This window comes from Neofelis nebulosa, chromosome 14 (assembly GCF_028018385.1).
Source record: "Neofelis nebulosa isolate mNeoNeb1 chromosome 14, mNeoNeb1.pri, whole genome shotgun sequence".
NCBI lineage: Eukaryota > Metazoa > Chordata > Mammalia > Carnivora > Felidae > Neofelis > Neofelis nebulosa.
The window spans coordinates 46269228-46284250 of record NC_080795.1 but is presented as its reverse complement, the minus strand read 5'-3'; the positions used below and the strand labels follow the sequence as shown (position 1 = coordinate 46284250).

General features: G+C 38.7%; 1 protein-coding gene and 1 non-coding gene across 5 annotated transcripts in view; one reads left to right on the top strand and one right to left on the bottom strand.

Annotated features, from left to right (window-relative positions):
* The window catches only part of SPAG1 (sperm associated antigen 1), a 68140-nt gene that overhangs the window by 41859 nt on the left and 11258 nt on the right, over positions 1-15023 (bottom strand). For 2 of the 4 annotated variants that reach the window (XM_058698692.1, XM_058698694.1), the window contains 6 exons: positions 14251-14376; positions 10274-10338; positions 9555-9664; positions 8846-8951; positions 5175-5305; positions 1837-1943 (listed from right to left, as the gene is read on the bottom strand). In XM_058698692.1, coding sequence (XP_058554675.1) covers positions 1837-1943; positions 5175-5305; positions 8846-8951; positions 9555-9664; positions 10274-10338; positions 14251-14376 — 645 coding nt within the window. The remainder of the gene's footprint in view (positions 1-1836; positions 1944-5174; positions 5306-8845; positions 8952-9554; positions 9665-10273; positions 10339-14250; positions 14377-15023) is intronic. The other 2 variants (XM_058698693.1, XM_058698695.1) reach the window with 1 other exon arrangement.
* TRNAR-CCU (transfer RNA arginine (anticodon CCU)) lies at positions 8704-8776 on the top strand. The gene has a single exon. It is a non-coding gene; the product is annotated as a tRNA-Arg (tRNA).

Here is a 15023-nt window from a genome sequence, read left to right as displayed (position 1 = left end):
CACATGCACCTTCCTTCTCTCTCTCAAAATAAATAAACCAGAAAAAAATTTTAAGAATATTGTCATACAAACTTTTCAATAAATATACCACCATAAAATGGAAATACTATGGGAAAAAGACGTATTTTTTTCAGCTGGGCCCTAAACCTAATCCACGGAAATGCTGACTTGATAAATCCACCAGGGACATTAACTGCTACTGAGAGAGTGAGACAGATAACCCAAAAGGTGCATGGGGAAACAGCGACAACTTACTGCTGAAAGTTTCTCCATGGGTTTCTCATATTTCTAAATCTGTTGTGAGCAGAGGCAATAAATGACATTTGTTCCGGACTATCTTTTTGAGGATGTTTGTACTGAGAACGGCCTTGGAAAACAGAGAGTATTTCCCTTCAGAAAAGAGAGAGGTATATTTGCTGTCCAGTATAATAAAGATATTTCCCTCTGGAACAGAATTTTGGATAGGTTTGCTTGTATTCCACTATAAAAGATGGGGGATTCCTAAATTTGGGATTCCTTGGCTGTGATATAAACTTGCTGAGTGTGCAGCATCTATCTGGGCCACTCTGCACCTCCCTGGGGCACTTGGGGGCCAGGGCAACTGACGTGAACTCGAAGCTCATCAGTTTGCTATAGTGTGAATAACACAATACTTTGTGTCTAACCCAGAAGTCTTGTTTCTTCTGCTAGGCTCCCTTGTTAATTTGCAAGAAGGGTAAAATCTCAGACCCCTCACTGTTCTCAACACTTACCTCTACTCTTTAGGCCTCAAAACAGAGCCCAGAGTGCATATATGAATCAGTCTGCTCAGTCAGGCAGCAAACACTGTCGGTGGTGCTATGCTTACCATGCACTCTTCTATGGCCATGGAGCACGTGCCTAATCCTACCTAGGAAACTTCCATACCACTCTGCATGATAAATTGAGATTGGCTCAGAGAAAAGCATTGCTTACAACACTGCAGGAAAGAGAAAAATTAAATATCCCCATTGTATGATATCACTTATATGTGAAATCTGCAAAAGCCAAATTCATAAAAACAGAAAGTTAAAATGGTTATAATGAGGGGCTGGTGGGGTAAGGACACTGGGGAGATGTTGTTTAAGGGTACAAACTTGCAATTGGTAGATAAATAAGTTCTGGAGAGCTAATGCATAGTATAGAGATTACAGTCAGCAATACTGTATCCTAAACTTCAAAGCTGCTAAGAGATTAGATCTTAATTGTTCTTACCACAAAAGAGAAATAATTATGTGATATGACAGAGGTCTTAGCTAAAGCTAAGGTGGTGATCATATTGCAATACATAAATGTATCTAATCAACATATGTATACCTTATACAATGTTATATATCTAAATCAATAAATATTTATCCTTCAGAAGTAGGCTTATAGTTTTGGACAATTTAAAAGCCTGCTTTCTTCCACTTCAAATAGATATTAACACTTTAGGGTGTTTGGGATATACCTAGTTTTTTGTTTTTTTTTTTAATTTTTTTTTTTTTGCAACGTTTTTTTTTATTTATTTTTGGGACAGAGAGAGACAGAGCATGAACGGGGGAGGGGCAGAGAGAGAGGGAGACACAGAATCGGAAACAGGCTCCAGGCTCCGAGCCATCAGCCCAGAGCCTGACGCGGGGCTCGAACTCACGGACCGTGAGATCGTGACCTGGCTGAAGTCGGGCGCTTAACCGACTGCGCCACCCAGGCGCCCCTATACCTAGTTTTTAAAGCTGTGACCTAATTCTCAACATCATTCATCCAGCAAGACTGATATCATTTTAACATAAATACAGAAATAATAGAATTAGGTGAGGAATCACTTTCTGTACTTACTTTGGCCAACTCATTATCAGGTTCAACATTCAGTACTTTATTCAAATCTTCTATAGCTTCCTGGAGCTTGTTTTGATGTTTATATGTAGTGGCACGGCGCAGAAGAGCTGAAAATTTACCGAGAAAAAGTTATATCTTTTAATGTACACTAGCATGGTTAGAACATATTTTTCTTTTCTTTTTTTAATGTTTATTTTTTTTGAGAGAGAGAGAGAGAGAGCTAGCAGAGGAGGGGCAGAGAGAGAGGGAGACACAGGATCTGAAGCAGGCTCCCAGCTCTGAGCTGTCAGCACAGAGCCGGACGCGGGGCTCAAACTCACAAACCGCAAGATCATAGCCTGAGTTGACATCGGCCACTTACCCAACAGTCACTCAGGTGCCCCTAATTTGGTAACTATTTAAAACTGATAATGAATGCCTTTATAGCCCCATCATTATCCAGGTATAATGAGAGAACTTTGTATAGTTATTATTTTGAGAAGAATCAGGCTTAGAAATTTTGAAAAGTGAGAATTTTATATCTATTTTAATATGCTATTTTAAAATGTAAATTTGACCAATTTGCTTCTAGTCTTAGAATGAGCCATGATTCAAACCATAAGAGACTCTTAAATACAGAGAACAAACTGAGGGTTGATGAGGTAGGGGCAGGAGAGAGGGGAAATGGGTGATAGGCATTAAGGAGGGTACTTGGGATGAGCACTGCATGTTGTATGTAAGCGATGAATCATGGGAATCTACTCCCGAAGCCAAGAGCACACTGTATACACTGTATGTTAGCGAACCTGACAATAAATAATATTAAAAAAAAAAAAAAGAATGAGCCATGAAAATCTAAAGGATAAATCATTTTCACATAAATTTAATGAAAACTGTTGCACTAAAAGTACTATGACTATGCAGAAGGAAATGTCTCCAAAAAATAGGCATGATATAACAATTATTATTTTTTTAACTTTTATTTCTGAAATAATTTTAGATTTATGGAAAAGTTGCAAAGGCAATACAAAAAGTTCTCATATACCTTCTCCCAGCTTCCCCTAATGCTAACAGCTTATGTAACTATGGAATATTTAACAAAACTAGAAATTAACATTGGTATAATACTACTAACTAAACTACAGGTTTTATTTGGGTTTCACTAATTTTTCTACTGATGCCTTTTTCTGTCAAAGGATGAATCCAAATACCACATTGCATTTAGAACAATTATATTTTGAGTAAAAAATAAAGCTTTGAAGAGGAAGTTATTTATTCACTTAAGCAAACATAAGACAATGTTTTATAGCCATATTCATTACTAGATTTGGCTTTAGTTTGTTTTAAAAAAAAAGGTTTTTTTTTAACATTTATTCATTTTTGAGAGACAGAGAATGAGTGGGGAAGGGGCAGAGAGAGGGAGACACAGAATCTGAAACAGGCTCCAGGCTCTGAGCTGTCAGCACAGAGCCCACCTGATGCGGGGCTCGACTCACGAACTGCAAGATCATGACCTGAGCTGAAGTCAGATGCTCAGCCGACTGAGCCACCCAGGCGCCCCATTTTAATTTGTTTTTTAAATAGTGAAGATTCTGGTGCTTTTGAAATTACTCAAACAAGGAAGAATGAAAACATAAAGCCATTCTGGTGACAGAAATTAGTGTTTGAATGTGGACTCTGGAGTCTGTTGTCCAGTGTGTTGAGTCCTGTCTCTGCCATTTGCTAGCTGTTTGATCGTGGGTGAGTTGCTTAATCTTTCTATGCTTCAGTTTCCTCTTCTGTAAAATGAGTATACAATTAACAGTATCTGAACCTCTACTAAGCTACTGTGAAATTAGCAGAAATAATACATTTCAAGTGCCTGGCATAGGGCCTGACATGGTGTTGGTGTGGGCTCATCAGGAGATCGCAAAGCCCTTTCTGCCATCTCCTAAAACTGGGAGTCCACCCATACTCTGTGACAGAAACAAAATATAGGCACAAGAGGACTTTACTAGTGAAAGGAGGGCAATCCATGATAATGACAGTCAGGGCTGATCTCCCAGGATCCAGGATCTCCCCTCAGCATGCCCATGGTTTCTGCACACCCATGTTCACAGTCACAAAAGGTTACATTCCATGTGAAAAAAATTAAGTGTTTATATTTACTCAAATACATAAACACTTAAAGAAATAGAGTCTGGGTGCCTGGGTGGCTCAGTCAGTTAAACGTCTGACTCGGCTCAAGTCATGATCTCATGGTTCATGAGTCTGACCCCCGCATTGGGCTCTGTGCTGACAGCTCACAGCCTGGAGCCTGCTTCAGATTCTGTGTCTCGCTCTCTCTCAGCCCCTCCCCTGCTCACACTCTGTCTCTCTCTCTCTCTCAAAAATAAAATAAACATTAAAAAAAATTTTTTTAAAGAAATAGAGTCTATTGTAAATTATGCTACTCCCTTGTGGAATGATTGCTTCTTGATAACAGAAAAGGAAAGCAAAGTCTGACTTGTATACCTTGGACTTAGACCATGGCAAAGTTGTGCAGTCACAGAGACAGGAAATCAGAACAGAGTGCTGGTGTTGGTGAAAACATATAGTTGGTTTTGGACACATTTAAAATGTCTATGGACATATAAGTGGAAATGCCCACAAAGCCACTGGTAGAAGGTTCTAGAGCTCTGGTGTGGGCTTATTATATTAATAAATGTTAGAAAATCTGTATTAAATTACATTTAGATATTTTTTGGATGAAAAGATAGTTTGATAAGTAAGTAACAAGAAGGCAAATATTGGGACACCTGGGCGGCTTAGTCAGTTAAGCATCCGACTTCCGCTCAGGTCATGATCTCATGGTTCGTGAGTTCAAGCCCCACATTAGGCTCTCTGCTGTCAGCACAGAGCCCGCTTCAGATCTTCTGTCCCCCTCTCTCACTGCCCCTCCCCCGCTCATTCATTTTTTCTCTCTCTCTCTCTCTCTCTCTCTCTCTCAAAACAAGTAAACATTAAATAGAAGATTTTAAAAAAAGATAGGGGAGCCTGGGTAGCTCACTTGGTTAAGCATCCCACTTTGGCTCAGGTCATGATCTCATGGTTTGTGAGTTTGAGCTCAGAGCCTGGAACCTGATTCAGATTCTGTGTCTTCCTCCCTCTCTCTCTGCTCCTACCAAACTCGCACCCCTGGCATTATTAACTACTTCAATACAAATAACCAGGAATTCAAATTCTAAGTTAAACTTGAAGTTAAAAGTCACTTTATGAAGATGATGATTCACATATAGAAATTAGAGCGTATTTGAAATATTCTTAGTATAATTACAGTGTGTACAAATGGTCTAACAAATCCTGATGTAAATTTAAAGCATTCTACGAATAGTTTTTACCCTTTAAGTTTCCAGGTTCTAACTCCAACACCTTTTCACAATCCTGAAAAGCACTGTTCCAGTTCTGTAGCTTGAGTTCTGCTTGAGCGCGATTGTTATAGGCCACTACATTGGGAAGCACTGATATACTCCTACAAGAGAGACACTTATTGGCAACAAGTTGACCAGAGGAAAACATATGAAGATAGAGAAACTCAGGTAATGTTGTAAAGAGAACAATCATAGCCCATGTCACGGGTGGCACTGTGTCCCCAAAACTCATGCTGAAGTCCTCATCCCCAGTAGCTCAGAACATAACTATATTTGGACGTTGTCTTTACAGAGATGATGACGTCAAAATGAGGTCATGATGGTATACCTTCGTCCAATATGACTGGTGTCCTTATAAGAAGAGATTAGAACACAGACACATGCCGAGGAAAGACCACTTGAAGACACAGAGAGAAGACAGTCACCTACAAGCCAGAACAGGGGCCCAGAAGACGCCAGCCCTCCTGACACTTTGATCAGATTCGTAGCCTCCAGGATGGTGAGAAAATACATTTCTGTTTGAGTCCCTCAGCCTGTGGCACTTTGCTATGGCAGTCCTAGCAAGCTAACACAGCCTGCAGGATCAAAAGCAATAAAATACAGCTCTGTAAACATACTGAATCACTATTTACACAGATGCTTAAATATCCAGTTAAGCAGTTTAAGGTTGGCTCTGGCTTTACAAGTGACATGGTAACCTAAACGCCCATAGATCTCCTAAAAAAAACAGTTTAGTTAACATCAAATACATGTTTTGACCCCTTAGAGACAATGTCCTAGTACAAAAAAAATGGAGCAATCAATCACAACTAATACCCTTTATTAAGCTATTATGGTGAGTTTAGTTTATAATCTAAAAACAGGAGTTTAGCTTATAATCTAAAAGATTTAACTCTAAGGCAATGCTCATAATTTAATCCGAGCAGTTTAATTGAAGAAAAACAGGAGAGTAGTAGTAACTGAGGAATACGGACTTTACGAGCACATTTTGTTGTGCTAAGAGTATGAATGTAAAATAACTGATGAGAGAAGGAACTTAAAACCTAGTTCGTTGCTGTTTAAAAAGTTGATTTGGAATGCTGTGAAATAATGTATTCCGAAGTATAGGAAAGATAAGGGTATTGGTGCGTTGAATTTTCTAAATCCAGAAGAATAGAAGATGAAAATGGAAGAGCCAGAAAAAGTAGCAATTTACTAAGATCATTAAAGATAATTATAAAGCAATGACATGGTTGGGTAGAGACCAAACACAGAAAATACAAGAATAACTAATACAAGTACCTGACACTGAGCACTTCCCACGTGCCAGGCACTCAACACTAAGCTCCTTCAATTCTCACTACAATCCACGAAAGACATTACTGCTCTAAATTTATTGGGGCGCCTGGGTGGCGCAGTCGGTTAAGCGTCCGACTTCAGCCAGGTCACGATCTCGCGGTCCGTGAGTTCGAGCCCCGCATCAGGCTCTGGGCGGATGGCTCGGAGCCTGGAGCCTGTTTCCGATTCTGTGTCTCCCTCTCTCTCTGCCCCTCCCCCGTTCATGCTCTGTCTCTGTCTGTCCCAAAAATAAATAAAAAACGTTGAAAAAATAAATAAATAAATAAATAAATTTACTGCTCACATTACTGCTCTTCCTACTTTACGGATGAAAAAAAATGATGTAACAGAAAGGCTAAGTAACATGCTCAAGGCCACAAGTTAGTAAATGAGAATCAGGACTCAAACCCAGTCTACTCCAGCACCTGCTATTGTTACCACCATGTTATCCTGCCTTTCAGTATTTGCTTTATTTAGTCCTCACAGCTGCTCCGAAGTAGGCACTACACCAGTGTCATCACACTGAGAAAACTGAGGCAAGAGAGGTGAGGAATCTGCCCGACGTCAGAAAGTGGCAGTCTGAGTTCCTTTAGCCATTATGCCATGCCGCTTTACTTTTTCCCTCTTTGATTTCTTTTTTTTTTAATTTTTTTTCTTAATGTTTATTTTTGAGAGAGACAGAGAGACAGAGTACAAAGGGGAGGGGCCGAGAGAGAGAGGGAGACACAGAATCTGAAGCAGGCTCCAGGCTCCGAGCTGTCAGCACAAGGCCCAACGTGGGGCTTAAACTCACGGGCTGTGAGATCATGATCGGAGCTGAAGTTGGAAGCTTACCCGACTGAGCCACCCAGGTGCCCCTCCCTCTATGATTTCTTAAAAGACAAGAAAAATTTTGTTCCCTATAATAGACTAAGATACTCCACTGGTGGAAATTTACAAAAATAGAACATCAGTATTGATGTCCATCTATCTGAAAGGGGAAGACTATACTAAATAAAAGAACATACCTTGTATGTCCACCTAATCAGTGGAGATAAAATGCTTTAGTGACACAACAATGAAAAAGAAAATCTTCTTTTCAAAGGTGGATAAAAGTTTGTAGAGAGTTTATTTCTAAGATGGTGTAAGGGATTCTATAAGCACAATTAGTTTGTAACAATGTTTTAGGAAATTAGTCTACTTTTCATGGACTATAAGAGCTTCAAAAGCTCAGATAAGTATTTATTGAACATCTACTATGAACCAAGAACTTTGTTGGACACTGGGGATACAAAGGTATAAAAAAACTGACAAGGGCACTATGCTCTGACAGAGCTTACAGTCTACTTACTATCAAATCACACGAACTTAAATTATACCTCCAACAAGTACCACAAAGGAGAGGCAAGACTGGGGGCGCCTGGGTGGCTTGGTCGGTTAAGCGTCCGACTTCGGCTCAGGTCATGATCTCACGGTCCGTGAGTTCGAGCCCCGCGTCAGGTTCTGTGATGACCACTCGGAGCCTGGAGCCTGTTTCAGATTCTGTGTCTCCCTCTCTCTCTGCCTCTCCCCTGTTCATGCTCTGTCTCAAAAATAAATAAATGTCAAAAAAAAAAAATTAAAAAAAAAAGGAGAGGCAAGACTGCTACAAGAGCGTATAAATTGGGGGTCAAGGGTGGGGAGGAGTGGAGTAGGGTAAAGATTTAACCTTGTCTGGGAGGTAAAGGAAGACTTCCCCCAAAGAAGTAAAGCATGGGATGAGACCTGAAGGTAAGTTAGAATTAACTAGATAATGAGAAAAGGAAAGAATATTTTACACAGAGACCCAGCATATGCAAAGACCCTGTGGTGGGAGGTAGTATCATAAGTGTCATGATTAAATCTAGGCAGTATGACTACAGAACCTGAATTCTTAACCTCTATGCTATATGGACTTTCTGTCGAGTTCCATTCAGATGCCTTCTATTTTCTCTGTCAAATAGGAAAGTTAGGACCTCTGTCAAAACTGGGGATGGGGTGGGGAGCTTAAAGCGTTGAGAAAAAGTATTTAAAAAACAAACCAAACACAAGTAAATTTATGATAAATCATAAGTATAATATCTTAAATAATTCTGAAAGACTTTTTATTTCTATCGTTTCAACAATTAAATAGAAACATTATCTTTTTTTTTTTTAATGGGAAGTTTAAACCACTACAAAGGGTTCCTGGCTGGCTCAGTTGGTAGAGCATGTGACTCCTGATCTCAGGGTCATGAGTTCAAGCCCCATGTTGGGCTTGGAGCCTACTTAAAAAAAAAAAAAAAAAAAAAAAAAAAGCAACATAAATCACAGAAAAATCTGCTCACCTAGTATAATACATCACAGCCTCCTCATAATCTCCTGAGTTGAAAGCTTCATTTCCTTTTTCCTTTTCACGAGTAGCAAGGGAAGTCTTTTCTTTCTCAGTTAGACCTAGAAATAAATTATCTGCTATAAATAAAAAAATATATAATTGAATAGAATTTTAAAAAAATTTAAATCCAAGAATGCTTACTTCAACAGAAGCAGTAAATTGTGAAGGAAATAAAAGGAAATAGGAGGTTTCTTAAGTTTAGGAAATGTTTCTTTAAATCATCACAATTTGTGAGTGTTTAGATTTTTTCTACTATTGGTTTTACTTCACTTTAAAGGAGCTATACACCTATGGACTTCAAATGAAAACAAACTGCTATATCTTTTTATTTTGAGGTAAAAGGGAAAAAAATGAGGTATCTGGAGAAAAAGAGGATTTGAAAAAAAGTGAAAAATTATAGTAAAAACATAGTTTTATACTTATATTTTTGAGTCTTACTAAACCTCAGTGTAACTATTACTCATAAAATTAGGTAGTTAAAGAATGGAACTGAATTTGTTAGAGGTGGTCAACCCTAGGAGAAAATCCATGAACTTTTAATGGAAATCTGTACTGCTTAAAAAGAATGTCTTCTAGACCTTCTAGACCTAATAGCTTTTACTATAATTTTTAAAATGTAAACTGTAAAGACTACTAAATTATTCTTATTTTTCCCCAATTACCTGCTGTGTCTATTCTTGTCTCAATTTTAGACAAATGTGACTTGTTGTTTACTACGGCTTTTTCTTTGTAATCTTCGTCAATTTTTGAACATTCTTTTTCCACGTCAAATCTTAAATGAAAGGAAAAAAACTGAAAAAATGTACATTATAAGAAAATAAATATATATTATTGATATTCTTATACTTGTACCACTGTGCCTTTAGACACATATTCTGAAAATGTGTAATAGGTTTATGCCACAAATTACCTGTTTCACTCTTAGAAACCATGCAACTCATTGAGGATCTACATGGGGGTTTTTTGTTTTGTTTTGTTTTGTTTTGTTTTTAACGTTTATTTATTTTTGAGAGAGAGAGACAGAGTGCAAGCAGGGGAGGAGCAGAGAGAGAGGGAAGAGGATATACATGTTAATCAGACCGAAACTGTTCAGAACTTTGTAATTAAAATTATAATTAATTTATCTATTTAAAATTTTTGTTCGTTTTTCTTTTCAGTGGGCATAGGATTACCTATTTTTGGTTGCTTTTATAAACAAAAGGATGCTATAGATATTTATTCAGTGAAAAATGAAGATCAAAAGTGCTTAGACCAGATACTCTTAGTACTCTGCCAAAGTAACTTGGTAGTTCAGATTTATAATAATTAAGAGATTACTACAATATTCTATGATAGAGAATTTTTCAGTGACAAGTTTTGTATAAAGAAATATAAAACATACTTATCCCATTCTGCATAATCCCTTGGGATTTTCTTTTTAGTTGGTCTACTATTAGAATATTTTTCCTGAAAGAATAAAATCATATTTTATGAGACATATTTAAGATTAGCAGATTTTATGATAAACACAATGTGAAGTATTGGATTAAGATATACCGATTAAGAAAAATAGGTACTCTTGAAGTTATAACAACTCCAGTATTGTAACTATAACATACAGTATGTTAAAAAAAAAGGATTTTAAATTGGTAGTTAATTCTGGGAGCGATCTACAGGACTTTAAGTACATATATAAAATTTAAAAACTTACATGTGTGAAATTTCATTTTTAGTGATTTTCTTGCAACAAAAAAGTAATGAACTATCAGTTTTTTAAAACCTAGGCACTGGAGAAATAAGATTAACTACTTTGGTGCATTAGAATAGTTTTGTTTCAAATGACAGATTCCCAACTTGGACTAATTCTATTAAAAAAATAAACTATTGGCTTATGTAACCAAACTGATGAAGAGGCAGCGGTATTGCTAGATAGAAGATTCTGATACCCTCTCCAGCTCTTCCACTCTCCCCTTGTCCCCAGTCCCTGTTTCTTTCTGCCTACTGATTTCCTTTTCCCCGCTGGCTCTTCTTTTTCCACGTAGCAGGCATAGTGGCCACAAGCAGTGTGGGATTATAAACTCATGGGACTCCCAATCAGAAAGGAAAAGGAGAGGGCACCTGGGTGGCTCAGTTGGTTGAGTACCCGACTCTTGATTGGTTCAGGTCCTGATCCCAGAGTCATGGGATTGAGCCCCGAGTTGGGGTCTGCGCCGAGCATGGAGCCTGCTTGGGATTCTCTCTCTCCTTTTGCCCCTTTCCCTCTTTCTCCCAATCACATGCTCTCTCTCTCTCTCTAAAATTAAAATTAAAAAATTAAAGTCTTTATAAAAAGAAAAAAAAAAGAAAGGAAGGAAGGAAGGAAGGAAGGAAGGAAGGAAGGAAGGAAAGAAGGAAGGAAGGAAAAGGAGCATGACTCCTCTCTAACTTCAGTTAGAGAAATCCCAGGGAAGGATTCAGGATTGGCTAGCTTGGGTCAGGTGCCCATCCCTAAGCAGGCACTAGCTCCCTGCCATTCAGCAGCCCAACCTCGGTCACATGCCCCCTACAGGCACCAGAAGGGAAAGAGAGGAAAGCAAACAATAGCCATAATGCTCAACAGTTTCTTAAATGGTTTCTTAAAAGTTAGTCACAATCTGAAACCACTTTGAATGGGTCATTTACCTATGCACAATTTTGTAACATTGGGCATCGGTCACTTGGAGTTATGCAGATCTTCCAAATATTCCTACATTTCATTATACAGTTTAAAAATCTTGGGGCACCTGGGTGGCTCAGTCGGTTGAGAGTCCCACTTCAGCTCAGGTCATGATTTCACTGTTGGTGAATTTGAAACCAGTGCTGGGCTCCCTGCTGTCAGTGCACAGCCCATTTTGGATCCTCTGTCCCCACCTCCCCTCTCTCCTCCCAAAACAAACATTTAAAAAGTAAACAAATAAAAATAAAAATCGTATCTGTTAATATCTGCATGGAGCTCATCAGAAAAGTCTTTAAGTATCCCCTTAAGGAGAAATTTTTTTGTCACAAGTATTTAAGAGCCATGTAAGATTCTGAAATACTCTAAGCTGCACTTGAAAGCTCAGATTTTATCACTAGCAAAAACCACTGTCAGTTCTTTTCCTTAAAGTGACACTCCCACTTGACTCATTTTCAATACAGTGTCTGTCAAACACCCAAGTCTGAATAACCACAATTTGTCTGTCAATCACTCTTTCAAGTTAAAAACTGTTCCAGGAAAAAGTGGTTACTTAAGCTGGCAACTGAACTCAACCTACAAATCTCAAAATAACCTAGATTTCTCTTCACCATGAAGTACTTTTCGGGATTTTTTGTGTGTGTTCTTATTTATTTTGACATGGTGAGGGTTGGGGGGAGAGAGAGAGAGAGAGAGAGAGAGAGAGAGAGAGAGAACATTCCAAGCAGGCTCCATGCTGTTAGCGCAGAGCCCGATGCATGGGGCTCGATCTTCCGAACTATGAGATCATGACCTGAGCCAAGATCAAGAGTCGATGTTTAACTGACTGAGCCACCTTGGCAGCTCTTGAAGCATTTTTTGAATACTTCATATTTTGTCACACAGAATATTAAAAAGATAAGTTCTCAAGACTCAAGATTTAACAAAATAAAGAAGTCTTGTTGTTTCATAGAAGACATTTTTGGGGCACCTGGGTGGCTCAGTCGGTTGGGCGGCCGACTTCGGCTCAGGTCATGACCTCGCGGTCCGTTGAGTTCGAGCCCTGCGTCAGGCTCTGTGCTGACAGCTCAGAGCCTGGAGCCTGTTTCAGATTCTGTGTCTCCCTCTCTCTGACCCTCCCCTGTTCATGCTCGGTCTCTCTCTGTCTCAAAAATAAATAAACGTTAAAAAAAAAAAAAAATTTAAAAAGAAGACATTTTTAAGTTAAATTGGAATGTTTACTGTAAATGGGTAGCAGTGGAGAAAAGTAACTCCTAGTATAGTTTGGTCCCACTCGCTGCCTTGATTTGTGCTAAGACACCAGCAGCTGCACCTGCTGCAAATGTCAACACAGAGAAAAAGACAAAGAATTAGCATTATTTTTTAAAATAGCATTGACTTTCTAGACCCTCTGGAAGGATCTCTGGGACACCCAGGATCCACGGATTATACTTTCATAATCACAATACCACATTGAACTATATAACCTCCTGTTACATTTTTACAGCACAGACTTAGCACAAAATGGGTGTCCAATAAAAACAAATTTATTGATTACAGACTGTGGCATCCTTACAATATTACTGTGTACCTTGGTTACATGAGTTATTCTTAATGGGGAGTAAAAAGATGCAGGAAAGTTAATTATCAGAGAGCTGTGTGATGAAGAGCTATGGATGTTTTTTAAATAAAATTGAGTATTCAAAGAAGAAATGAGAAGAACAATAACGAGTTAATCCAGAATGAAGAGACCTGGGTAGCCAATCTTCCACAAATGATAGGAATAAAAGAAAAAATTGGGGGGAGAGGGAATGGAATGTGTGATCCATGTGAGAGCCCAGAGACTCCCAATGCCTTTGAGACAATGGCTTAGATTCTATAATATCCGAGTCAGGTGGATGCTCAGAAGCTCAGTTTTAACCTGAAGTTAAGTATAAATGGACCCGGGGGCACATAGGTGGCTCAGTTGGTTAAGCATCTGACTCTGGATTTTGGCTCAGGTAATGATCTCACAGTTAGTGAGATCAAGCCCTGTGTCAGGCCCTGTGCTGTTGGGCTCTGTGTGGGATTCTCTCTCTCTCTATCTCCTCCACTCACCCTCTCTCTTGCTCTCTCTCAAAATAAATAAATAAACATTAAAAATATATATATATAAATGGACCTGGAACTCCAACAGGTTTTTTCTCTATGAAACCCATGGGTTAAAAAGGACAGGTCTACAGAACAAAATAGGGATCAACCACAGAAAAATCATCACAAGGGGCTGGGGAAATAAGGGGGGAAAATATGCAATAAACAGAGGAATGATATATATAACTGCTTGAGTACTTTAAGTCCATAGTTAATTATGTTACAAATTATTTCCTCTATGCTTCTACTGGACAGATAAAATTATTCCCTGAAATGCTCACACACTCAATTAGATCTTATGAGTACATAAGATCATGGCATAACAAATGAAAAATGAAGAAAGGCGGTAAGCTCAAGATGAAAGTCTTCAAAGGGAAATGGCATTTCATTTTGATCACCAGGTGATGAAACACAGCCAACTCAAGAAGGCAATAGCACACGGCCAGCTGAAGGATAACCCCCAACTCTCAGAGGACATCACACTGTGGTTACTCTGATTAAACTGAGCTAGCGCCCTCAATAAACAACAATCGTCTTCCCCCCCCCACCCCACCCACCCCCACACCAAAATGGCCTACCTTACTAACATGAAGACGGCTGTTTGAACCACGAACTGGAGGCAAATTATCTTCCATCGCTGGGAATGTTTCAGTTTCATGAAAGTATATTTTATTTTCTTCATTTTTAATTTCTGATACCCAACTCTGAGAAGAGGGAGAAGAAAGTGAACATACAGTTTGAAGTAATTAACCAGGTGTTAGAAAGGACTATACATCATCATAGTTTCTTAAGTGTTCATTTTTGGGGGGGCAATTTGGTCATGCCATTCTATCTGTAATGTTCTTCTGCTATTTTATTTTTTTTAATGTTTATTTATTTTAAGGACAGAGAGCATGAGTAGAGGGCAGAGGGAGATAGAGAATACCAAGCATGCTCTGCGCCATCAGCAGAAAGCCCTATGTGGGGCTTGAACTCACCAACTGTGAGATCATGCCATGAGCCAAAATCAAGAGTTGGACCCTTAACCAACTGAGCCACTCAGGTGCCCCAATCTACTCTTCCTTTAAATTGTGGTAAAATACACAAAACAAAATTTATCACCTTAACCATTTTTAAGTGTACAGTTCAGTATTGTTACACACATTCACATGGTGCTGCCCTTCCTACTTTCATTATCTTGCAAGCTTACTCTCATCCCTTCAAACAAGCTTTTCCTGAACTTCCTGGTTGGACTAGAAATGCTCCTCCTCCATGTATTAGCACAGAGATTTAAAATTATCCGTGTATTGTTCATCTCTCTCACATTCTGTAAATTCCTTTGGAGGCAGAACCTATGTCTTCGTCTCATCTT